Consider the following 25,826-nt stretch of genomic DNA (forward strand, 5'->3'; position numbering starts at 1 on the left):
TTTTTTTTTTTATTACACAGTGCAGCAAGTCTGAGCCTGGCCCGGCACAATCAAATCAATTTCTGGTCGGACTACCTCTAGTCATTCATTTGTGTGTCCTAATTATTTAATCAACCCGTGTGCTTAAAGCATCAGACAAGCTCATTGAAAATAGTTGATTTGATAAAAAAAAACATAGAATGTGTCTACATATGGAAAATACATGTTTAAACATTTTGACCAAACGATTTGTCGAAATAACAGACGACTCTTCGTCGGCCAATATTTTTTTTTTAGTCGAAGACAGCCCTGGTAATGTCTGCCTTTTGTAGTTTATATGTTATATGTTAGCACTCAGACTACTGATATCTCCTGTCTCAAGGAGAATATTACCATTTCAGTGGTCCAACACAATCCTATAACTAGGATTTGTGTGTGCTTCTTTTCATTCAGAATGTCCTTCTTTCCATCCATTCAGGTCTGTCAATGTACTGTAAGTGTTGGCAAGCATCCATATCTAGCTAGAGATGTTTACACACTGTAACTGCCTCTTTAGATCAGCCACCTCTTGTTGACTCCCTACATTAAAATGTCCTGATGTACAAAGCAGCTGTGATGGACCCGCTTTCTTTTCCCACATTCCTCTAGCAGTACTTTGAGTCCCTGGGCTCCCTGGTGTGGCTCTCCTTACTGTGGCCCTACGGCCATGGCAGGCAGGGTGGTGAGAGAATGGATGGATGAGGGAGGTTTGGCGGGCTTCAACCAGGATATGAAAAACACCTGGTGGACCCTTGGGAAATCCCACTGTCTTTTTGGTTAATTACAAGTCAACTGTGTGTGTGTGTGTGCAGATGTTTTGTGTGGATTTTACAGTTTTATGACATCACTAACAAGGGGTAGATAAGGCAAAATGGATGTGCCAGGCTTCGGTTTTCATTGAAATGTGATGGGACTGGGAGTCACCTTTTTTGTTTTGTAGTTAAAGGAGGGTTGTGAAAATTTCCTCCCATTGAAGTCATACCTCCTTAAGGGGAAAAACTGACACGTGCTTTAAAGGCTTTGTCTTTAGTTCCTTCCGCCAGGGTTCCCCTTTACCCTCCAGGGACTGGGCTTTCATGGAATGATGATCAACCTAGTTTTCCACCAATATCTTGGAGGAATTCGCTGACACATTTGCTTTTCCAGAGGTCTGCTCCTTCATAGAGTACCTGTTAGTGCTGTATCATGTTCTGTGTGGGTAATTGCAGCGGTGCCGAATGGCCTGCTGTGTTCTATTATCTGATGAATTCAATTGCTAATATCATGTCAAATTCATACTAATTCTCTGCCCAAACAGAAGTACTAAGCCCTTGAATTTCAAACAACACACTTTTCCTTGTCAACCTACGCTGAATGGGCACTACAAAAGAATTGAGGTGTGTTTTGAATGGTCGAACTATAATGTTTAGCTACCCAGCAGCACCTGCATTTGTTTAAACAGGAAGGGTAGGGGTGAGGCCTGACTCAGACAAAGAGAAAATCTCAATTGGTTTTGCTCGACTCGTATCGTCTCTCTCCTCCGTCCTCTCAACGCCTACTTTTGAAAAAGGTCAAAGGTAATGAAGGAGCTAAGGGGAGGAAACGTGGAAACAAATGCTCTTGATTGAAATGACTCTCCTTCTCCACTCTCACGTCATCAGGCAAATTATCATTAACGGGGTGGAATCCCAAAATAAATGTTTAAAGTTATAAAAGCGAATTGAACTAGATGTGCAAGACATTTTACAGATGAAAGGATAAGTTGCGTATCGTTTTTAAATATGTGGATGCTTTTTCTCAGAGAAAACAGCTGATTCAAAGGAGGTATGGCGGATTTCAAACACTTCCGTGCTAGCACCCAAAAAGGATACTCTTGTGCATTCTCTGCTGAAGTAGGTAATCGAGGTGAGCAGACTTCTCTGTTCCACTAACGAATTGACTTACTCGAGCATTTGACCACTAATTGGTTACTGGGTCACGGATGAGTCGAGGAGAGTACTGACTCCCAAAGAGTCAGTACTCGGGGAGCATCATGGGATATGATATGTTTTCCTTTCATTGGTGCTCACGGGGAAAAGCTGCCTCCTTTTCACCACCTCTACTTCTGTTTCCTAAGTCCCATTTTAGACCAATTTCCAGTCAACAGTAAATTCACGTTGACAGAGAATTTCGGTGGGTTTAATTTACAATAATCTGTTACTCATTTTTGTTCTGTTATGATAGTGTTGAGAGACATGAAACAGGTGCGTAGAAAGGTTCAAACAAGAGAAGCGCACCTGGAAATGAAAAGGGTGTGTTTTTGTGGTAAAAAAAAGAAAGATTATTGCCGTGTTCCACCGCCAGAAGGAACTGGTCGATCGTTCATGATTTGTGGGAGTTCTTCCCTTCTGTTTGTGTGTCACTCACATGCATCATAAGAGATCTGGAAACACATTGTGTGTCAGAGAGAGTGAGACCCCGGCAGTGGTATAAAGTAGTTTTACGAAAGTACTTTACAAGTCATTATTTGGGGAAGTATGTGTACTTTACTAAACTATTTATATTTTTGACTTGTACTTTTACTTCACTACATTCCTATAAAAAAATATGTACTTTTTACTCCATACAGTATTTGTTACATATTGAATGCTTAGCAGGGCAGAAAATGGCCCAACATCCCTACTGCCTCTGATCTGGCAGACTCACTAAACACAAATGCTTTGTTTTTAAATGATGTCTGAGCGTTGGAGTGTGACTAGCCGTAAATAAATAAAACAAGAATTGTGCAGTCTGGTTTACTTAATATAAGGATTTTTTAAATTATTTGTTCATTTGATACTTAAGTATATTTAAAACCAAATACTTTTAGATTTAGGTGGCTGATCTAAGTAGTATTTTACTGAGTGACTTTCACTTTTGAGTCCTTTTCTATGAAGGTATCTTTACTTTTACTCAAGTATGACAATTGGGAACTTTTCCCACCACTGGATGCAGGTATGTCATTAACATGGCAGAGCAGGAGTCTGTGTGCTGTGCCACTGCCTGGCAGTGATATGGATGTCTGTCTGCGTTGTGCCCTGCTGTGTCACACTGGCTGGTCACGCTGTCACTCACAGATGGCATACCACTGAAGATGACTCACCATCAGCCTCTCTCACACAGAGAACACGATCGACTCATCTCCCTTTGTTCCAAAGGATCTGAGCGCTAGCTGTCGGGACTCATATTACATTCAAATGTTCATTTCAGTGTCTAATCTGAGTAAGAGGGCATTTGGGTGGCTGTGAAATTTCAATGAAAGCGATACAGCCCGTCATTGTGGTGTTGATTTCCAGCATATTGCTTGTTACGCGTGTTTAATGACATGCCGTTTTCTGTCCTATGTGTGCTGATGACTTTATGGTCTTCAGTGGACAGAGTAACAATGCTCAATCCCTTTGACCCCCCCCCCCCCCCCCCCATCTCCTCTACCCCTTACCTAGATGTGTGTAGGCTGTGAACCATATACGTTTCCCATAGAAATGTGGTTTGTCTATAACCACCTAAATGAGCGGTGCACGTTTCTCCCTCCCCAGCCTGCATGTTTTTGTTGTGGTTTCTGTTGGCTTCCATGACAGACCTATTCAACTAGCCTGTAATCAGCATACCAGGCCACCATGATCATACACCAGACATGGAGAGAAGAGGCCACTGTTCTCAGTTCACTACACTGTACAGGCAGACTCTTTAGCTGTCTGAGTAGGGTCAAGAGCTTTTCCTTGGTCAGGTTTCATCGTCAGGAAAACCTCCTTGCCATATCTACAGTATGAGCCCATCGTTCGGCCTGGTGTAGGTGTCCTCTGCCTCGCTGGGATGAGACCTGGCGGTTTTCTCTCTCTGTGAAGACTGAAGAGACAACCTCAGAAGGACTGCAATTATGGTTGAGCCTGGAGGGATGTAGTAATGGTATAGAAGCTGACATAGTAGAGACTGAGAGTAGTAGAGACAGAGTAGTTGTTGACATAGAGGCTGAGAGTAGTTGTTGACAGAGGCTGAGAGTAGTTGTTGACATAGAATCTGAGAGTAGTTGTTGACATAGAATCTGAGAGTAGTTGTTGACATAGAATCTGAGAGTAGTTGTTGACATAGAATCTGAGAGTAGTTGTTGACATAGAATCTGAGAGTAGTTGTTGACATAGAATCTGAGAGTAGTTGTTGACATAGAATCTGAGAGTAGTTGTTGACATAGAATCTGAGAGTAGTTGTTGACATAGAATCTGAGAGTAGTTGTTGACATAGAATCTGAGAGTAGTTGTTGACATAGAATCTGAGAGTAGTTGTTGACATAGAATCTGAGAGTAGTTGTTGACATAGAATCTGAGAGTAGTTGTTGACATAGAATCTGAGAGTAGTTGTTGACATGGCCGAGGCTGAGAGTAGTAGTTGACATGGTCAAAACTGTTTTTCAAGCGACTGGCAAGGTCTGGGAGGTGTGTTAGTTGCACAAAGACTTTGGCTGAGCTAAGACTATTGTTAAAAACAGACCTGAAACAATATGAGCATGGAGGGCCAGGAAAAAGACAAGTTGGGGGGTTGTGGAGCAACAGAGTTTTCTGACATATTGGTGGCTCTTTTGTTACTCTCTTTAGCAGTTGTTTGCGCAAGGTTAATGAGCAGCGTGGCTGGCTGCAGAGTGATGAATGTTTATGTGAGGGTGAGAGGTAGTTCTAAAACCACCAGCATTACGCACAGCTGCTGCTCCAGACCTCACTGAATAAGAATGTCCACAGAACTGCCCATTGCTGTGTATGTCCTCTAATTGTTGTTCACCAGCCCATGCAGGGGCAGCCAGAGTTGTGAAAAAGGACTTAATAGGAGTACAGGAACAAACTCGGCGACCCAGAACTGGTCTTTCCGTTGCGTACTGTTGAAACTTGGAGGTGACTGACATGCTCGGAGACTAGCCAGGAGTAACTGTCAGGGAGGTTTCCTGTGCCTGTGGCACTCTTTTCTCCCCTTGGTCCCTTTCTCTGTCTATCGTTCTGTCGCTGTTTATTTGTACATTTTTTTCACATGCAGAGCACAGCGAGTACATTCACAGATCTAACCCCCCCCCCCAGCCATAGAATCTCACTTCCTCAACCTCTGTCAGTATCCCAGCTACTTCTCTCATTAGCTGCTGACTGAGGTATCCCCGGTGTGACTGAGGTTGGCTGGACCCTAGAGCTAGAGCCAGCCTGTTGATCTGATTTAACACAAGCCAGGAGTGTGATGTCTGCTCCCTTATCAGTCATTGTCTATCTCACCCTCGACAGATTAGCACAAGTCCCTCGACAGACTCTTAAGACTGTCATTTTTGTCTTGTTGGAGACCCTGGTTAAAAGTGTAATCTTTGTTCAAGATTGGGCCTGCAAGGCAAAATACACTTTAAAGTCAAGGACCAAACACAAATAGCGCACAGAAACACACCAACAGATCAGCTGATGATAATCTCACCAAAAGCCTATTCAGGACAAGTTTAGACAGTAAACCGGATGGGCCATGATGTCAGAATGTACACTTGGACAGTCCTACCCACACATTTTCCTTATAGCACTAGGGGAAAAAGTGATATAGCTTAAAGAAGCTCAACATACACAGTTGGGGTTAGATGCTCAGTGGGGATGGTACTGTTGTTGTACAACTGGCCCTTTCACAGTGGCCACTGTGTTTTGTATGGGCTTTGTTTAGCTCCTGTGATGGGAAGTCATGCATCAGAGGAAAGCTTAGCACTCTGTCTCTTCTTCTAATTACAGCCCAGGCTTCCCCCAGCCTTTGTGCTGGAATTCCCACAATGGAACTCCTGACAACAGTGGCTGAATTCCTCCGATTCCCCACAGGTTTGCCGAGCTAAATAAGAAGACGGAGAGTTACAGTGGCCCTGCTATTGTATGCCTAGCAGCTTTCCCACTGTCCAGCCCTGGCAGGGTAGGACCAGGGATAGGATGGGAGGGGATGAGGAGGGGGCAGATGGCCAGAGCCCCCACTGGGAAAATGGAGAGGGGAGGCAGGGGGGAGAGGAGGAGGGCAGGCCTTTTCTTTCGGTGGGAGGTGAAAGAGTGCTCTTCCATGTAATCAAACCCCTGAGAACCCAAGCTAGGCCTGCTTGAGTCTATACACTGTGCCTGGTGGCGGATGTGAGACTGGTGTTGAGAGGAGGGGGGGGTGTGAACATGCATGTACCAGTGTGTTTGTATACTGTTGGAAGGAACAGATATGCAGGTCATCCTAAAGCTGCAGCACATAATCAATTATGTAGGATTTATCGGTGATCTGATCAAAGTCTGCAGGTCTGCTTCAGAGAAGAAAGATACTTAAAGGTCCAATGCAGCTGCTTTTATTGCAATATAACATTTTCTGGGTAACACTTAAGTACCTTACTGTGATTTTGTTTTCAATTCAAGTGTTAAAATAAACTAAAAGAGCAATTTCTCAAGCAAGAATTTTGCTAGGACTGTCTGGGAGGGGTCTGAGTGGGAAGTAGAAAATGGAAAACTAGGTGTTATTGGCAGAGAGGTTTGGAACTCTTGGACTATTTTACCTCCTGGTGATGTCACCAAGCAGGCCAAAGCTCCATCCCGTCAAAACAGGCTGAAATTTCAGGTGGTCTTTTCAAAGAGCTTTAATACTAAAAGTGCGTTATCATAATTTTCACAATTTCACATTACTATTCCAACCTTGTGGAAATATATAAAACAAATCATGTTTTTGACTGCACTGGGCCTTTAAGGACAAGACCTGGATTATCTAATTGCATGATTGAGTGTTCTTCTGTAAAAGGACACATACTCTAAGGTATTCAGAATGCTCTCATTGTAGCCTACAGTAAATGACCTTACGCATGACATCTGCTTCTAAATGTCTTGCAGTATAATACCAGCTTGACTCTATGTTGTGAGGCACTTTTTTTGTCTGTACTTCATTTCCAATGTCATTCCTCGATTTTCCCTGGACTGTCATGTTCTGGCTACTGAGAGGAAACCTGCGTTTTTTAGTGCTTCTGTACAGATGTGATCCAGGAAATGTTAGGATTATCACAGGACTAGCCAGTTCATTATAGGCCGAGAGGAAACTCACTGTTTACATTGCCAAAAACCTGTGCTTATAGCCTTAAGTAGGCTGAAGTTCCATGGCCTTCAGTGTGAGCCAGATCCGTTTCTACGGTCCAAACGGAGCCTCTGGCTCTGGGATCATTGCTTTCCCAGCTGTCCAGAATCCTGTATGTCTGTATGTCAACTCATGTCAAATCTGGACTAAAGCTGTTGTGTTGATAAACTGTATGTATGTATGCACGTATGTAGAACAGGTTAAGTCGGACGTTCACATACACTCAGGTTGGAGTCATTAAAACTAGTTTTTCACCCACTCCACAAATTTCTTGTTAACAAACTATAGTTTTGGCAAGTCGGTTAGGACATCTACTTTGTGCATGACACAAGTAATTTTCCCAACAATTGTTTACAGACAGATTATTTCACTGTATCACAATTCCAGTGGGTCAGAAGTTTACATACACTAAGTTGACTGTGCCTTTAAACAGCTTGGACAATTCCAGAAAATGATGTGATGGCTTTAGAAGCTTCTGATAGGTTCATTAACATAATTTGAGTCAATTGGAGGTGTACCTGTGGTTGTATTTCAAGGCCTACCTTGAAACTCAGTGCCTCTTTGAATGACATGGGAAAATCAAAAGAAATCAGCCAAGACCTCAGAAGAAAAATTGTAGACCTCCACATGTCTGGTTTATCCTTGGGAGCAATTTACAAACGCCTGAAGGTACCACGTTCATCTGTACAAACAATAGTATGCATGTATAAACACCATGGGACCACGCAGCCGTCATACCGCTCAGGAAGGAGACGCATTCTGTCTCCTAGAGATGAATGTACTTTTCTGCGAAAAGTGCTAATCAATCCCAGAACAACAGCAAATAACCTTGTGAAGATGCTGGAGGAAACAGGTACAAAAGTATCTATATCCACAGTAAAATGACTCCTTTATCAACAACCTGAAAGGCTACTCAGCAAGGAAGAAGCCACTGCTCCAAAACCTCCATTAAAAAAGTCAGACTACGGTTTGCAACTGCACATGGGGACAAAGATCATACTTTTTGGAGAAATGTCCTCTGGTCTGATGAAACAAAATAGAACTGAGCAAGGAGGCCTACAAACCTGACTCAGTTACACCAGCTGTCATGAGGAATGGGCCAAAATTCACCCAATTTATTGTGGAAGGCTTCCCAAAACATTTTACCCTCGTTAAAAAATGTAAAGGCAATGCTACCAAATACTAATTGAGTGTATGTAAACTTCTGATCCACTGGGAATGTGATGAAAGAAATAAAAGCTGAAATAAATCATTCTCTCTACTATTATTCTGACATTTCACATTCTTAAAATAAAGTGGTGATCCTAACTGACCTAAAACAGGGAATTTTTACTCAGATTAAATGTCAGGAATTGTGAAAAACTGAGTTTAAATGTATTTAGCTAAGGTGTATGTAAACTTCTGACTTCAACTGTACATACACAAAAGTATTTGGACACCTCTTCAAGTTAGTGTATTAGGAAATTTCAGGCACACCTGCTGCTGACAGGTGTATAAAATCAAACACACAGCCATGCAATCTCCATAGACAAAATTGGCAGTAGAATGAAGAGCTCAGTGACTTTCAACGTGGCATCATATGATGCCACCTTATCAACAAGTAATTTCATCAAATTCTTGCCCTGCTAGAACTGCCCAGGTCAACTGTAAGTGCTGTTATCGTGAATTGGAAAGTCTAGGAGCAACAACGACTTAGCCGCAAAGTGGTAGGCCACACAAGCTCACAGAACGGGACCACCCGGTGCCGTTAAAATTGTCTGTCCTCTGTTGCAACACTCACTAATGTTGCTTCCAGAGGCAGTTCGAACTCATTAGCACAATAACGATTCGTCGGGAGCTTCATGAAATGGGTTTCCATGGCTGAGCAGCACACAAGCCTAAGATCGTGCCCAATGGCAAGTGTCGACTGGAGTGGTGTAAAGCTCACCGCCATTGGACTCTGGAGCAGTGCAAACGTGTTCTCTGGAGTGATGAATCACGCTTCACCATAGGGCAGTCCGACGGACGAAACTCGGTTTGGCGGATGCCAATAGAATGCTACCTGCCCCAATGCATAGTACCAACTAAAGTTTGGAGGAGGAATAATGGTCTGGGGTTGTTTTTTGTGATTCGGGCTAGGCTCCTTAGTTCCAGTGAAGGGAAATCTTAACGCTACAGCATACAATGACATCCCAGACGATTCTGCTCTTCCAACTTTGTGGCAACAGCTTGGGGAAGGCCCTTTTCTGTTTCAGCATGACAATGCTCCCGTGCACAAAGCGAGGTCCATATAGAAATGGTTTGTCGAGATTGGTGTGGAAGAACTCGAACACCTTTGGGATGAATTGGAACGCTGACTGTGAGACAGGCCTAATTGCCCAACATCAGTGCCCAACCTCACGAATGCTCTTGTGGCTGAATGGAAACAAGTCCCCGCAGCAATGTTCCAACATCTAGTGGAAAGCCAAGACCACAGTTCTCACTCCCATAGATAACAATAAACCAATATTCAGAATTCCTGAAATCTCAGCGTCATTAGGGGACAGTATTATTAGCTTCTTCAGGAGCTATAGAACAATATGTATTTGATTGAGACACTATTCCTGAAGAGGGACATTCTCTGATTGACCCTATTGTACATCTAGTTAGTCTGTCCATCAAATATGGGTGCTTGGAAGTCTGCTGCAGTGATGCCTGTTTTAAAATCTGGTGACCCAACACTGGTGGAAAATGACTGACCTATAAGCCTTCTTCCAGTGCTATCGAAAGTAGCGGAAAGATGGGTGGTTGAACATCTGACTGATTGTCACGATCGTCTTCGTGAGAGAGAGAGGACCAAGGCGCAGCGCGTGAAAAATACATCTTCTTTAATGAAGGAAAAAACAACCACTTACAAAATGAACAAAACAAACGATCGTGAAGCTAAACAGAACTAAGTGCACACATGCAACATAGACATAGACAACATAAAGAAAACAAAGAATACTAAGGCCAGGGCGTGACAGTACCCCCCCCCAAAGGTGCGGACTCCGACCGCACAACCTGAAATAGAAAGGGGAGGGTACGGGGTGGGCCCCATTATGGCGGCGGCTCGGGTGCGGGACGTGGCCCCCACTCCACCATTGTCAATACCCGCTTTGGTAGCCTCCTCCAAATGGCCACCCTCCAAATTAACCCCACCGGACTGAGGGGCAGCACCGGACTGAGGGGCAGCTCCGGACTGAGGGGCAGCTCCGGACTGAGGGGCAGCTCCGGACTGAGGGGCGGATCCTGGCTGGCTGGCGGATCCTGGCTGGCTCTGGCGGATCCTGGCTGGCTGACGGCTCTGGCTGGTCATGGCTGGATGACGGCTCTGGCTGGTCATGGCTGGATGACGGCTCTGGCTGGTCATGGCTGGATGACGGCTCTGGCTGGTCATGGCTGGATGACGGCTCTGGCTGGTCATGGCTGGATGACGGCTCTGGCTGGTCATGGCTGGATGACGGCTCTGGCTGGTCATGGCTGGATGACGGCTCTGGCTGGTCATGGCTGGATGACGGCTCTGGCTGGTCATGGCTGGATGACGGCTCTGGCTGGTCATGGCTGGATGACGGCTCTGGCTGGTCATGGCTGGATGACGGCTCTGGCTGGTCATGGCTGGATGACGGCTCTGGCTGGTCATGGCTGGATGACGGCTCTGGCTGGTCATGGCTGGATGACGGCTCTGGCTGGTCATGGCTGGATGACGGCTCTGGCTGGTCCTGTCTGGCTGGATGACGGCTCTGGCTGGTCCTGTCTGGCTGGATGACGGCTCTGGCTGGTCCTGTCTGGCGGAAGGCTCTGGCTGATCCTGTCTGGCGGAAGGCTCTGGCTGATCCTGTCTGGCGGAAGGCTCTGGCTGATCCTGTCTGGCGGAAGGCTCTGGCTGATCCTGTCTGGCGGAAGGCTCTGGCTGATCCTGTCTGGCGGAAGTCTCTGGCTGCTCCTGTCTGGCGGAAGGCTCTGGCTGCTCCTGTCTGGCGGAAGGCTCTGGCGGCTCCTGTCTGGCGGACGGCTCTGAAGGCTCATGGCAGACGGGCAGTTCATGCGGCGCTTGGCAGACGGACAGTTCAGACGGCGTTGGGCAGACGGGCAGTTCAGGCGCCGTTGGGCAGACGGGCAGTTCAGGCGCCGTTGGGCAGACGGGCAGTTCAGGCGCCGTTGGGCAGACGGGCAGTTCAGGCGCCGTTTGGCAGACGGGCAGTTCAGGCGCCGTTGGGCAGACGGGCCGTTCAGGCGCCGCTGGGCAGACGGCAGATTCTGGCCGGCTGAGACGCACTGTAGGCCTGGTGCGTGGTACCGGAACTGGAGGTACCGGGCTAAAGACACGCACCTTCAGGCTAGTGCGGGGAACAACAACAGGGCACACTGGACTCTCAAAGCGTACTATAGGCCTGGTGCGTGGTACCGGCACTGGTGGTACCGGGCTGAGGGCACGCACATCAGGGCGAGTACGGGGAGAAGGAACAGTGCGTACAGGGCTCTGGAGACGCACAGGAGGCTTGATGCGTGGTGCCGGAACTGGAGGCACTGGGCTGGATACACGCACCACAGGGAGAGTGCGTGGAGGAGGAACAGGGCTCTGGAGACGCACTGGAAGCCTGGTGTAGGCACTGGTGGTACTGGCCTGGAGCGGGGAGGTGGCGCCGGAAATACCGGACCGTGCAGGCGTACTGGCTCCCTTGAGCACTGAGCCTGCCCAACCTTACCTGGTTGTATGCTCCCCGTCGCCCGACCAGTGCGGGGAGGTGGAATAACCCGCACCGGGCTATGTAGGCGAACCGGGGACACCATGCGTAAGGCTGGTGCCATGTAAGCCGGCCCGAGGAGACGCACTGGTGGCCAGATGCGTTGGACCGGCTTCATGACATCCGGCTCAACGCTCAATCTAGCCCGGCCGATACGTGGAGCTGGAATGTACCGAACCGGGCTATGCACTCGTACAGGAGACACCATGCGCTCTACTGCGTAACACGGTGTCTGCCCGTACTCTCGCTCTCCACGGTAAGTACAGGGAGTAGGCGCAGGTCTCCTACCTGACTTAGCCACTCTCCCTTTAAGCCCCCCCCCCCAAGACATTTTTGGGGTTTACTCACAGGCTTCCTTGCTAGTCTCGTACCCTCATAACTCCGGTTCCTCTCTCCGGTTGCCTCTGCTCTCCTAATCGCCTCCAGCTGTTCCCATGGGAGGCGATCTCTTCCAGCCAGGATCTCCTCCCATGTGTAGCAACCCTTTCCGTCCAAAACATCCTCCCATGTCCACGAGTCCTGGTTTTTTCTCCCCTGTTGCTGGTTCCTCACACGCTGCTTGATCCATGGATGGTGGGGTGTTCTGTCACGATCGTCTTCGTGAGAGAGAGAGGACCAAGGCGCAGCGTGTGAAAAATACATCTTCTTTAATGAAGGAAAAAACAACCACTTACAAAATGAACAAAACAAACGATCGTGAAGCTAAACAGAACTAAGTGCACACATGCAACATAGACAACACCCCACAAAAGCCTACTGCCTATGGCTGCCTTAAATATGGCTCCCAATCAGAGACAATGAATGACAGCTGTCTCTGATTGAGAAACAATCCAGGCAGCCATAGACATAACTAGACAACATTACTCTACTCTGCCCCATACACATACAACACCCCTAGACACTACAAAACACATACATTCCCCATGTCACACCCTGACCTAACTAAAAAACATAAAGAAAACAAAGAATACTAAGGCCAGGGCGTGACACTGATCACCTCATTCAGGGCAACTCCATACATCAAATACAATTTGGATTCAGATCTAACCATTCTACCGAAACAGCCAATTGCTATTTTCTGGAGTGCATTCAATCTCAACTGGACATAGGTGGTGAAGTCGGCGCAGTCTTTTTGGATCTTAAAAAGGCCTTTGATACTGTGAAACATGAGGTCCTCCTATCCAAACCATCCTCCCTTAATGTGTCCACTGAAGTTATTAGTTGGATGTATTCCAATCTGACAAACTGAAGTCAAAGGGTTCGTTTGGGGGGACACTCAGTCGGACTCTCTTTGCTATATCATTGGGGTCCCACAAGGGTCAATATTAGGCACCCTTCTGTTTACCGTCTATATAAATGATCTCCCACTTGCTTGCCAACAATGTAAAATGTAGATGTATGGAGACGATACAGTTCTGGATGTACACTCAGAAAATAGACAACTAGTTGTTAACTGAAGCTATGGTACATGTTTCTAAATGGATGACCAATTCTTGCCTGCATTTAAATATTGACAAGACTGCTTTAATGTACTTCTTCTCTAAGAAATCCATTGATTCTTCCCAACAAGCTGTTCTTGTTAATGGGGAGAATCTGATAGTTGTGTCCAACTTCAGGTATCTTGGTGTCATTTTGGACTCCAACTTGACATTTAAGAAACATGGTTAAGAAGGTGGTTAACATGGTCAAGTTTGGATTATCCAACTTTAGGTTTATAAGACCTTTCCTTCTTCTGGAGGCTGCCAAACTATATAGGCATGCTATGATCTTCTCACATCTGAGATGTTGCCTCACATGCTGGTCACAAGCAGGAGCTACTATTCTGAAGCCAATTGAATCACTCTACAAACAAACACTTAAGATTTTTGATAACAAACCAAAGTTACCACCATTGTCATATCATTTAGAAACAGAATTGATTTAGTCTGGATAGCTTTAAACAGTATGTACGCCTTGTCTTTAAGATCCTGCATGGTCTTGCCCCTCCACCCCTATGCCGGCATATCATGCTCAAAGAAAGCACCTCCCCTTTCAACACAGTAAAATCGGTCAATCAGACTTTTCTGTTAGAGCTACAATATACTGGAATGCAGTGCCCATGGACTTGAGAAGCTGCACTGATTATTGTACTTTTACATTTAAATTGAAAACATGGCTCAAATCTATCCAAACCTGTACACATTGACCGATATCTGTGGTTCCTCATACGTAAGACGACAGTTGATGATAGTGTAGTTGTTAGAATAATATAATATTGGATGTAATGTATTTATATTTTGTATTGTTTTAGTGTGTATTTCTTTGTGGCTGTGTAATTGTCCTTAGCTGCCCTGGGACTACGGGTGCAAATTAGCTTTCGGCTAACCCCGGCACATTTACATGGGATGTTGCATTATTGTAATATGGATGTTAATTAATGTGCGTTGTCCCCAGTGAAATGAATGAATGAAGGAATAAATCTAGTGTAGTTCCAGGCCCCAATCAAAAGGTGTAGCGGGACCCCACGGTAACAGCAGGTGCCCGTCTATCCAGCCCCCTGCTCCAGAGTGGGTGAGGTAATGACAGACTGCGGGCGTCGAGGTTTGCTAATCATCCCCTATATTATGAAAATCGATCACTCAAAGTGCTTTGAAACAGAACTTCCTCCTATTATGTTACATTGGTCCAGCATAAACATGTGTTTTCATTTACTCAATTGTATTGTGCAGTCTCAGCTGGACTCACTAATGTCACGATTACACACACACACACACACACACACACACACACACACACACACACACACACACACACACACACACACACACACACACACACACACACACACACACACACGCACACTCAGACCATAAGCTCCACTTTCTACTGATGTTCAAATGAGAAGCCTGGGTTAATGCATACCATTTTTGTGAGACAGAATTTGTCTTTTGTGTTTCTGCATGTTTCTTCACACTTCATCTCAGCTTTGGCATTTAAGTGCGTGTTATATTCTGTTTTCAGGATAGCGTTAAAATGTTTGTAAAGCGTTTTAAGTCTGGTTTGGCCTTTTGAAGAGCTTTCACAAACTCTCCCACTTCCACCCCCTTCATCAATTCACTATAGTGTGACACCCACCTCCGTCACTTGTTTTTATGTCCTTAATGGACGTTAATAGTTTCACACACACCCTGTAGCCATTGGTCTACGCTCTATAAACTTTTATCAGGTCTATGTGAGAAGGTGCGTCTTTTCTTCTGGATGTGGCAAGAGTACGGGCCAGAGAGGTCATGGTATTGTCCCTTAAGACTCTGGAAGCAAATGTAGCCTGTGGTTCCTATGGGATAAATGCACTACGACTTGTATACCTATTGGGATAATGCAGTCTGACTGGGGGTACCCATGTTTCCCACTCTCTCCCCAGCGGGATCCTCTCAATTAGTCCCATCGAGGGGACGGGTCCTTGGTGTCGTCGTCCCCCCCCCCCCCCCCCCACACACACACACAGGCTGTTTTGAAGTGGCAGCTTTTGTTCAAACTCTCCGAATTAGACCGCCAGGCTAGTCAGGTTGGACCCTACCGTGATCTGACCCAGAATTCCAAAGTCAGGGCAGTGCTCTGGGAGAGTGATTTGGGGAGGTGTTTGGAAAATGTTTTTAAAAAACACTTAAACGAATGAAGCAATTTATATTGAGGGTGGAAGGGAAGTTCTCTTTTGGGAAGATGTTTTGTTTATCTACCCAAAGCTTTGTAATAAGCCCTTAGGCTGTTCAGGAGAAGTTAATCTCAGAGTTGATTAATTATGGGAAGGAAAACTGCCACAGTCAGAGCAGGCCTAGTAGCCCAAACTTAGTTTTCCTTCCCCTCTCCCCTTAACTCATCCGTAGAGAGATGCCGCAGAAGGATGGCATCGTTCCACAGGAAATGCCTTCTTAACACGCCGAGGGTAATGCAGGAAGGAGAAACCTTAGCCCTGTGTTTCCATTCTTTTGTTTCTCTTTAATCCCATTACCAGCAGCTGGCCCAGTCAGAGGCTGAGGCTGTGTTTGTGTTGGGCTGCGTTCAGTCCCCCTCCGCCGCACAGCGCTCACTGGGTCTCTCTCATACTCTCCTCCACTGGGCCTTTTGAAGTGAGCTCCCTCTGTGCTGCCAAAACTCAGTCCATCTTAGGGATTAAGCCCAAATTGCATAAAGTCTGCCCTGGGAATTCTCAAGCCAGGAATGTGAAAAATGTTTAGACAGTAAGTGAACTTGACTGGTTGCGTTATGGGTTATAGTTGAGCAGTTTGATGTCTTTTGTTGATTTCACTGAGATTTCTCTGCAGAAGCCTTGCAGACTTTCTAGCGTTTTGAGGTTTTATAAGAGGTCGTTAAAAAGGAACTTCAATGTAAAAAGCACAGTTAATGGACTGTTAGAGATTCTTCTGCAGATTTGTAGTATTTTGTGAAAGACTTGGCTGTTCCATGTTGGTGGGTTTGAATGTAGGCCCATGTGAATGTAATTGTTTCTGTGTGTGTGAGTGAGAGAAGGGGACAGTCACAGTAACTTATGCTACTCTTGCAGCAACCCAGTAGACATATGATTGGCACAGCAGTCTCTGTGGTGTGTCCTGGGAGCCCCTGGCTCTCTGCTCTGCAGGCCAGACGAATTAACAGTCTGCTCTGGTATCTGCAACTGGATATCCTGCAGCACTAAGCCATTCACCACGCTGACACACACACACACACACACACACACACACACACACACACACACACACGTTGCCGCAGCAACAGCACACCACACACACACACACATTGAATGTCACACAGGTGTGAAAATGAGGTACCATTTATAAAGAAGGCTCCTTACCACAGAACATACTCCCATCTGCATACACATAATGCTCAACATAGTGTATTCATATATGGAGTGTTGTTAATATGGCTGCAGTTTAGACTGGAAAGAATGTACGAAACCAAAGCTCTTTCCTTGAACACTTGTCAACGGAGAAATGGATGGGTTTTGGATGGCCATACTCACAGCACGTCTCTCTGTGTGTGTGTGTGTGTGTGTGTGTGTGTGTGTGTGTGTGTGTGTGTGTGTGTGTGTGTGTGTGTGTGTGTACATCTGTCAGGATCAGGGGGGTTGTGCAGCTGACGGGCCATTCAGAGGGCCAGGGCTCAGGGCCATTGCTCTGCAGCTGCCCCTCTCTGTGCCCTCATTGATGGACTAGAGGGTGTTTACTCCCCACCCCCCAAATGGTTTATTGTGAACAAGAAGCATTTGTGTTTGGCTTTCTTGGGAGACTTTCTTTTGCAGTTGTCTTGTCGAAAGCACTGCATGTTACCCACAGACTTCTGCTAATGGGGCTATAAAATATAAAAATTGCAATTCATCCAGCTGAGCCCTTAGTAGGTGTGAGTATAATGTAGAACAAATTGCCCTTCCTTGAGTGGGCAGAGTGGCTGCTATTGTGATAAACTCATCCAACAGTGTGGGGGTTTAAAAAGCAGCTAAGAGACATCCCCCAACTGTAATCGGACAAAGAGCCGCCCATTGTTCAACTGTCCCAAAAGACTTAGGAGCGGTTTAACCGCTCTTCTGTTTATGGTGTGTTTATCTTGGGGCTAGATCTGATGCACCTGTTTCTCTCTTTCTCTGCTATTGGTCTGTGTACTACACAGCCGCCCGTATGTCGTTAGGTGTCAGGTCCGTTATTAGAACTGGGCTTGTGTCAAGACAGGTGGAGACCGACTTCCACAGATCCTGTTGCGTCTTTAAGGAGATTCATTTACATTTACATTTACATTTAAGTCATTTAGCAGACACTCTTATCCAGAGCGACTTACAAATTGGAAAGTTCATACATATTCATCCTGGTCCCCCCGTGGGGAATGAACCCACAACCCTGGCGTTGCAAGCGCCATGCTCTACCAACTGAGCCACACGGGACCATCATGTGCTGCGTCTCTACTATGGGTAGGCCTCTATCACTCAATGTTAGAGGCCTGCATAAAAAAACACAGCTTTTACTGTTATTTCATGTTATCACATAAAGGTATTTCTTATCGGTGCCCTTTGTCTCAAGGTACTGACACTCGTTCTCTCCTTCCCCCTCTCTGTGTCCAGGCTTGGATGACAGCCTGCAGCAGTATGTGCCTAATTTTGAGCGGGAGAAGATCAGCGGGGAGCAGCTGCTGAAGATCTCCCATCAGGACCTGGAGGAGCTGGGTGTGGCCCGCATCGGACACCAGGAGCTGGTGCTGGAGGCTGTCGACCTGCTCTGTGCTCTGGTACGTACATGGTGCTTACATCTCGATTTGACAGATCATGAAAGCCCTTGTGTGAAAAAGGGATGATGGGATCAGGAGCTTGCTGGTTGTTCAGTGAGAATCTCTGGAGATGGAGCTAAGGTCATCAGCCCTGCTGTTCCCTCTTTCGCTCTCTTGGTGCCAGTGTGTGTGTTTGAAATAGGCCCAGATTGTAGTTGGCAACCAGTGGTGCAGAATCTCTCATTTCCCACACAACTCAGTAGGGTGTAGAACACTGCTCTAGGACATTAGAGTAGGGAAGCTGTATTTCAGTCCAGATGGAGGGAAACCAGGCTTTTTAATCAGGCTCTATGGGCTCCAGGTCTGGTGGTTAGATTTGAGCTGGTGATTAGTAGTGGTCAGATGGGGAATCACATCTCTTAGACATCACAGGACATGAAGGGGATGAAGAGAAGAAAGGGGTTATTGTGCTCTTTCTTTAGCTATATCTCTTCTGTTTCTCACACACACACACACACACACACACACACACACACACACACACACACACACACACACACACACAGAGAGAGAGAGAGGGTGATATGTCAGGTCAGCTGTTGCATTCCCAGTGCACTCCTGGCCTCAGCCTTGTCTCTCACCCCAGTGGCTCATGGGAACGCTGATATGGCCTTCTAGCCTGGCGTCCGGCCATCCATCAAAAGAGCTGCCAGGAGAAGAGTTATGGTCAACACCACTGTCTTAAAGCTGAAAGAGAGGGAGGAGAGAGAGAGAGGGACAGAAGCAGAGGGAGAGGTGCTCCTAAAACATTCACCAAGCACAGACTGAAACAGAACCAGGTTTTCAAACAGATGGGATTGATTTGGGTTTTTATCGTTTCCTGTGTCGGCCCAGATTGCAGTCTTAAGTTTTGATCAGTGTCAGCGTTTATTTTTGTGAAATCCTTATGCTCCTTTAAAATGTCTCGCACTACTGATTTTTCCTCAAGTTCCTTAAAGGAGCATTTCCATTCAGGGAGAACTGCAGGATAAAATCTGATCTTGTATTATTCTGTAGAAAAGGAAACTTTAAGAAAACTTTAAGCAGTAGACCAACAGGTCACTTTACCCAAACAGATCTAATTTAGCTGGTACTGCTAAATACCCACCACCTAAATGCCAGAGGAGCCTGGTGTTGTCTGGTTAGACATGAGTGGTGTTCGTGCCCATGTCATCTGATCCTGGTTAGTTTGCTTCTGATGTTTAAGATGGGGGTTCATATGGGGAGAGCGACACAGATTAACCCCAGCATGGTAGCTACCAGTCTAAGCACCCTGAGTCTATGTCCAGCTGTGGGATCCTGATCCTGGGATTGTCCGACAAAAGGTTGGAGACGGACCTCTGAAGCCTGTTGTTCCTTGATTCATCATCTCTAGGGAATATTCATTGGGAAGTATTGTTGGATAGTGTCTGAGCATCCCTCTCTGGAGCAGAGATGGTGATAACAGCTTGAAGAGATAAGACCCTAGGCGGTTACTGTGATCATTGGGAACGGACACATGGAATTGCTTTTTACAGGGGTAGAAGGTAATGCTTATGCTATGATGAATCTGTGTCATACCTTATGCACCATACCCTACATCCTTCAGTCCAGCTAGTGTTGGGGAAGCTACTCTGAAAATGTAGTTTTCCAAGCTACCAATCACTTCACACTGGAAGACGTTAGGCTACACTAAAGCTACCATTAAGAAAAATATAGCTTACTTAACTGAAGTTACTTAGATTAAAATGTAACTAAGTACTTTTTCTAAATCTGAAATGTCATTAACTACGAATTGCAAGAACAGATCACTCTGGAATCAGATGTTAACAGAATGTGTAATTTAGCCTATTAAACATAACAAGTGAGAATTGGGCACATAGTGTTTCACGTGAGAATTGGGCAGGTCTGATGCTGAAAATAAAGGACATTCTTGCCTACTTCACCCATATTTTATTTTTGCTAAAAAAAGTTGTGTAGTTCCAATAGTTAGCTACACCACTACATGGCAACACTATCAATATTTGAATATAGTTCAACTACCACCAAGCTACTGCAAAATGTAATTACATTTTAACTAAATGTAGTTCACTACTCCCCAACACTGAGTCCAGCATCCCTTACTCTATGCTCAGGGTAATTGTGCCCAGATTTCTGCTCACCCCCAGAGCCAGCGATTTAGTGAAGCCTCTTTGTTTTTTCTTGATGAGCTTCATAAATTTAACCCGTATTCCCTCGTGTTTCCCCAGCATGTGTTTGTTATGGTTAACAAATCTTCCCCCAGTCCAGAGCCTTTGTTATTTCTCAAAATAACTTGAGTCTGTTAGGAGAGGATGATTATGTTATGTCATTCAGACAGAGGATCAGAGAGGATGTTTAGTCGTACTTGTTTCCCCCGCTAGTGACCCTGGGTTTGGAATGCCGGGCCAGCAGTGGCATGGAAACGCTCCTCGCACCCCTGATTGAGGAACCCTGGGTAAACAAGCTGGTCGTGCTGGTCTGCTGTGGCTCCTCCTATTAACAGAGGCCTCTGTCTCACTGGCCCCGCGGAAGGAAGACACACCCTCGTTTCAATTAACTTTAACTGGGGAGAGGTCACGGCTTATGAGTGGAACAACCAGCTGACAAACACCAGACCTCTCTCGCTGTGGGGTCAAACAGTCCATCTCTTCTCTTTGTGGTCACACAGCAGTCCTTTCATAGTAGACAGGATATGCCCTGTACTGGTCATGGAGCCACATGGTAGATGGTCATGAGATGGTCTGAACATTCTCTGCTGTTGAATGCTTTTACAAGCATGTTCTTACATCAGAGTTGTGTATCTGTTCTCGTCTCGTAAATGAGTAGAACCTTCTATCACACGTGTCTTAACTTGGCTCTCGTTGCCAGAGTCCCTTTCCCTCAGCAGGATGTTAGACTGGCTGACTTAATGTAGCCCTTCAGTACCACTCGGATTACAGCTCACACCAGGCAGAAGTCATCTGAGCAAACTGGTCTCTGGAGACAGAGGAAGAACATGTTAATTATTCAAACTGGGACTCCCAGAAACATAATGACTTCTGCAGAGATCCATCTTGAAACCCAACACCTCTGTTTTTCCTTTGGAACCCCAGCGGCCTGCTCATAGGAGAAGAAAGAGCCCCCCCTATTGTCTCCCAGAGCCATGGAATAGATATTAAAGGCGCAGTGGCTAAGTAGTGCGGTGGAAACTGCTGTGTGGTGTTTTACTGTCCACTGTGGACCTGTCCCTTCGAGGAGCGTACCAGACTCTCTCTTCAGGAGCAGGAAACAGATGTGCCCCCCACCTGGCTGATTGACGGGTGTGGGGGTATGCCCATCTTGGGCCATGTTCCTGCCGTGTTCCTCTGGTAGTGTCAGGTGATGCATACCGTTGGGCCCCTGTGGTAAGGGGCAGAAAGAACCTGTTGTGATGGGCCTCCTCAGGTCTCCTGTGAACACTTCTCCATGTCTGTCAGGATACAGGGCCTATCTGGAGGCCCGAGCAGATCCTATTCACAACAGTCACTTCTCTGCTTTCTCGACGCTAGCTAAGCAGTGCCCATAATAAGACGGATTAAAATGGAGTGAATTTGATTTGATACGCACATTATTCACCTGGTCACTGTTCCTATTAGTTGCTACAGCTATGTGAAGGGGAGGTATTGAACTTCTGCATAGCAGTCCGAGCTGGTGTTTCTGCGTGTGATTGGCCCGCTAATGACAAAGCCAGAGGTTCTGTTTGTTCTTAACTCGCTCTCTACAGCTTAGTGTCAGTCTCACTATTTCTGTTTTGGTTCAACACAGTTGCTGTGTGTCTTTTCATGATCCATGTGGGCTTTTAGAGCGCCTGAGATATTTAGACGCATCTTTTCTCCATTTCTTCTCCTGGTATAAATCTGCCTAAAGTTCATGAAGTTTCCATAATGATCTAAGGCTCTGCGTGTCTCAGTGGCCCTCTGAAAGAGCAATTTGGATACTGAGATGTGGTAAATTTTACATGTTATGAGTTTGCACATATGGCTGTTTTTCCGAGCCACCGTGCTTCTACATCTGCTTTGCTTGCTGTTTGGGGTTTTTGGCTGGGTTTCTGTATAGCACTTTGTGACACATGCTGATGTAAAAAAGATACATTTGATTGATTGCTACATCAGGCCCATGCAGCTCGATAGGGACGACTCTAGGATGAGGTAAGTAATATGTAATCTGTTCCTGAGTAAATGCTCCTGATATAAAACGGCAGCTGAGTGGAGTTAGCTGCTGATCACTTGCAGGTTTCCTCAGTGTGGAGCTGGGCCGAGCGTGCGCAGGCTATTTTCTGCTCTTTAGCGTATTTAGCCATTACCGTGCCAGTCAGGCTGAGTGGCGTGGATGCAACACCCTGTGAGCCATCTAACTTTTCTTTTCTTTTTTGGGGGGGAGGGGGGGAACTTGGCCAGACTAAAATCTAAAATGTAGAAGTGTTTTTAATGCAGCGCTACACTAACCAGAACAAGCAGCTGACTGACGTCATGATGAATGTAGCCGCTGTGATGTTTGATAAGAGCATTGCAGTCTGAACACGACCAGAGTCTGTGTTAAGGTAAGGGCTGTATTACCAAACTGCAAACAGGGCACATGCCCCCCAAGGGGCCCCCTTCCCCTCGGATATACGGCTCCCTCGGGAACAGACCCTGACCCCAGTCATCTGCGTGAAGAGGAGGTGGAGAAAGAGAGGCAGGAGGGCTTCCTTCTGAGGAGTAGGCGGGGATCGAATAAACCCCCACTCCCCGAAATTCTGCTCGCAAACATGCTATCTTTGGACAATAAAATGGACAAGTTATTGGGAAGATTAAACTACCAACGGGACATTAAAATGTGTAACATCTTATGCTTCACGGAGTCGTGGCTGAACGACAACAATATCAACATACAGCTGGCTGGTTATACGATGTACCAGCAGGATAGAACAGCGGCGTCTGTTAAGACAAGAGGCGGCAGTCTATGTATTTTTGTAAACAACAGCTGGTGCATGATATCTAAGGAAGTCTTGAGCTATTGCTTGCCTGAGGTAGAGTTTCTCATGATAGCTGCAGACCACATTACCTACCGAGAGAGTTCTCATCTATATTCTTTGTAGTTGTTTACATACCACCACAGTCAGAGGCTGGCACCAAGATAGGATTGAATGAGCTGTATTCCGCCATAAGCAAACAAGAAAACGCTCACCCAGAGGCGGCGCTCCTAGTAGCCTGGGACTTTAATGCAGGGAAACTTAAATCAGTTTTACCTCATTTCTATCAGCATGTTAAATGTGCAACCAGAGGGAAAATAACTCTGGACCACCTATACTCCACACACAGAGATGCATACAAAGCTCTCCCTCGCTCTCCATTTGGCAAATCTGACTATAATTCTATCCTCCTGCTTACAAACAAAAATTAAAGCAGGAAGCACCAGTGACGAGATCAATAAAAAAGTGGTCAGATGAAGCAGATGCTAAGCTACAGGACTGTTTTGCTAGCACAGACTGGAATATGTTCCGGGATTCCTCAAATGGCATTGAGGAGTACACCACATCTGTCGTTGGCTTCAATGACAATAAGTGCATCGATGACGTCGTCCCCACAGTGACCGTACGTACATACTCCAACCAGAAACCATAGATTACAGGCAGCATCCGCACTGAGCTGAAGGCTAGAGCTGCCGCTTTCAAGGAGCGGGACTCTAACTCGGAAGCTTGTAAGAAATCCCTCTATGCCCACAGACGAACCATCAAACAGGCAAAGCATCAATACAGGACTAAGATCGAGTCTTCCGACAAGCGCCAGAGACGGTGTAGTATGTGGCAGGGCCTGCAAACCATTAGACTACAAAGGGAAGCACAACTGAGAGCTGCCCAGTGACACGAGCCTACCGGATGAGCTAAACTGCTTCTATACTCGCTTCAAGGCAAATAACACTGAAACATGCATGAGAGCACCAGCTGTACCGGAAGACTGTGTGATCACGCTGTCCGCAGCCGATGAGAGTAAGACCTTTAGACAGGTCAACATACACAAGGCCACGGGGCCAAACGGAATACCAGGATGTGTACTGCAAGCATGCGCTGGCCAACTAGCAAGTGTCTTCACTGACATTTTCAACCTCTCCCTGTCCGAGTCTGTAATACCAACATGTTTTAAGCAGACCACCATAGTGCCTGTGCCCAATAACACGAAGGTAACCTGCCTAAATGACTACCGACCCGTAGCACTCACGTCTGTAGCCATGAAGTGCTTTGAAAGGCTGGCTCACATCAACACCATCATCCCAGAAACCCTAGACCCACTCCAATTTGCATACCGCCCCAACAGATCCACAGATGATGCAGTCTCTATTGCACTCCACACTGCCCTTTCCCACCTGGACAAAAGGAACACCTATGTGAAAATGCTATTCATTGACTACAGCTCAGCGTTCAACACCATAGTGCACTCAAAGCTCATCAATAAGCTAAGGACCCTGGGACTGAAAACCTTCCTTTGCAACTAAATGCATGCTTTTCAACCGTTCGCTGCCCGCGCCCGCCCGACTAGCATCACTACTCCGGACGGTTCGGACTTAGACTATGTGGACAACTACAAATACCTAGGTGTCTGGCTAGACTGTAAACTCTCCTTCCAGACTCATATTAAACATCTCCAATCCAAAATGATATCTAGAATCGGCTTTCTATTCTGCAACAAAGCTTCCTTCACCTACGTCGCCAAACATACCCTAGGAAAAACTGACTATCCTACCGGTCATTGACTTCGGCGATGTCATTTACAAAATAGCATCCAACACTATACTCAGCAAACTGGATGCAGTCTATCACAGTGCCATCCGTTTTGTCACCAAAGCCCCATATACCACCCACCACTGCGACCTGTATGCTCTAATCGGCTGGCCCTCGCTACATATTTGTCGCCAGACCCACTGGCTCCAGGTCATCTATAAGTCTTTGCTAGGTAAAGCTCCGCCTTATCTCAGCTCACTGGTCAGGATAACAACATCCACCCGTAGCACGTGCTCCAGCAGGTATATCTCACTGGTCATCCCGAAAGCCAACACCTCCTTTGGCTGCCTTTCCTTCCAGTTCTCTGCTGCCAATGACTGGAACGAATTGCAAAAATCGCTGAGGCTGGAGACTTATTTCCCTTACTGACTTTAAACATCAGCTATCCGAGCAGCTAACCGATCGCTGCAGCTGTACATAGCCCATCCAATCGACCGGATTGTTTTTATTGACTTTTCTGCTCTTTTGCACACCAGTATTTCTACTTGCACATCAATCACTCCAGTGTTACTATGGCCTATTTATTGCCTACCTCCTCACGCCATTTGCACACACTATATATAGACTTTCTTTTTTTCTATTATGTTATTGACTGTACGCTTGTTTATTCCATGTGTAACTCTGTGTTGTTTGTGTCGCACTGCTTTGCTTTATCTTGACCAGGTCGCAGTTGTAAATGAGAACTTGTTCTCAACTAGCCTACCTGGTTAAATAAAGGTGAAATAAAATAAAAATAAAAAACTGGATCCTGGACTTCCTGACGGGCCGCCCCCAGGTGGTAAGGGTAGGTAACAACACATCCGCCACGCTGATCCTCAACACAGGGGCCGCTCAAGGGTGTGTGCTCAGTCCCGTCTTGTACTCCCTGTTCACTCATGACTGCACGGCCAGGCACGACTCCAACACCATCATTACATTTGCCAATGACACAACAG

At 46.2% G+C, this 25,826-nt stretch overlaps 1 protein-coding gene across 1 annotated transcript in view; it reads left to right on the top strand.

Moving 5' to 3' along the window:
• LOC120023847 (connector enhancer of kinase suppressor of ras 3-like) overlaps positions 1–25,826 on the top strand; it is a 55,976-nt gene that overhangs the window by 9,790 nt on the left and 20,360 nt on the right. The window contains exon 2 of the mRNA XM_038967964.1: positions 17,935–18,098. Within this exon, the coding sequence (XP_038823892.1) occupies positions 17,935–18,098 (164 nt within the window). The remainder of the gene's footprint in view (positions 1–17,934; positions 18,099–25,826) is intronic.

The sequence above is a fragment of the Salvelinus namaycush genome, chromosome 28 (genome assembly GCF_016432855.1).
Source record: "Salvelinus namaycush isolate Seneca chromosome 28, SaNama_1.0, whole genome shotgun sequence".
Lineage (NCBI taxonomy): Eukaryota > Metazoa > Chordata > Actinopteri > Salmoniformes > Salmonidae > Salvelinus > Salvelinus namaycush.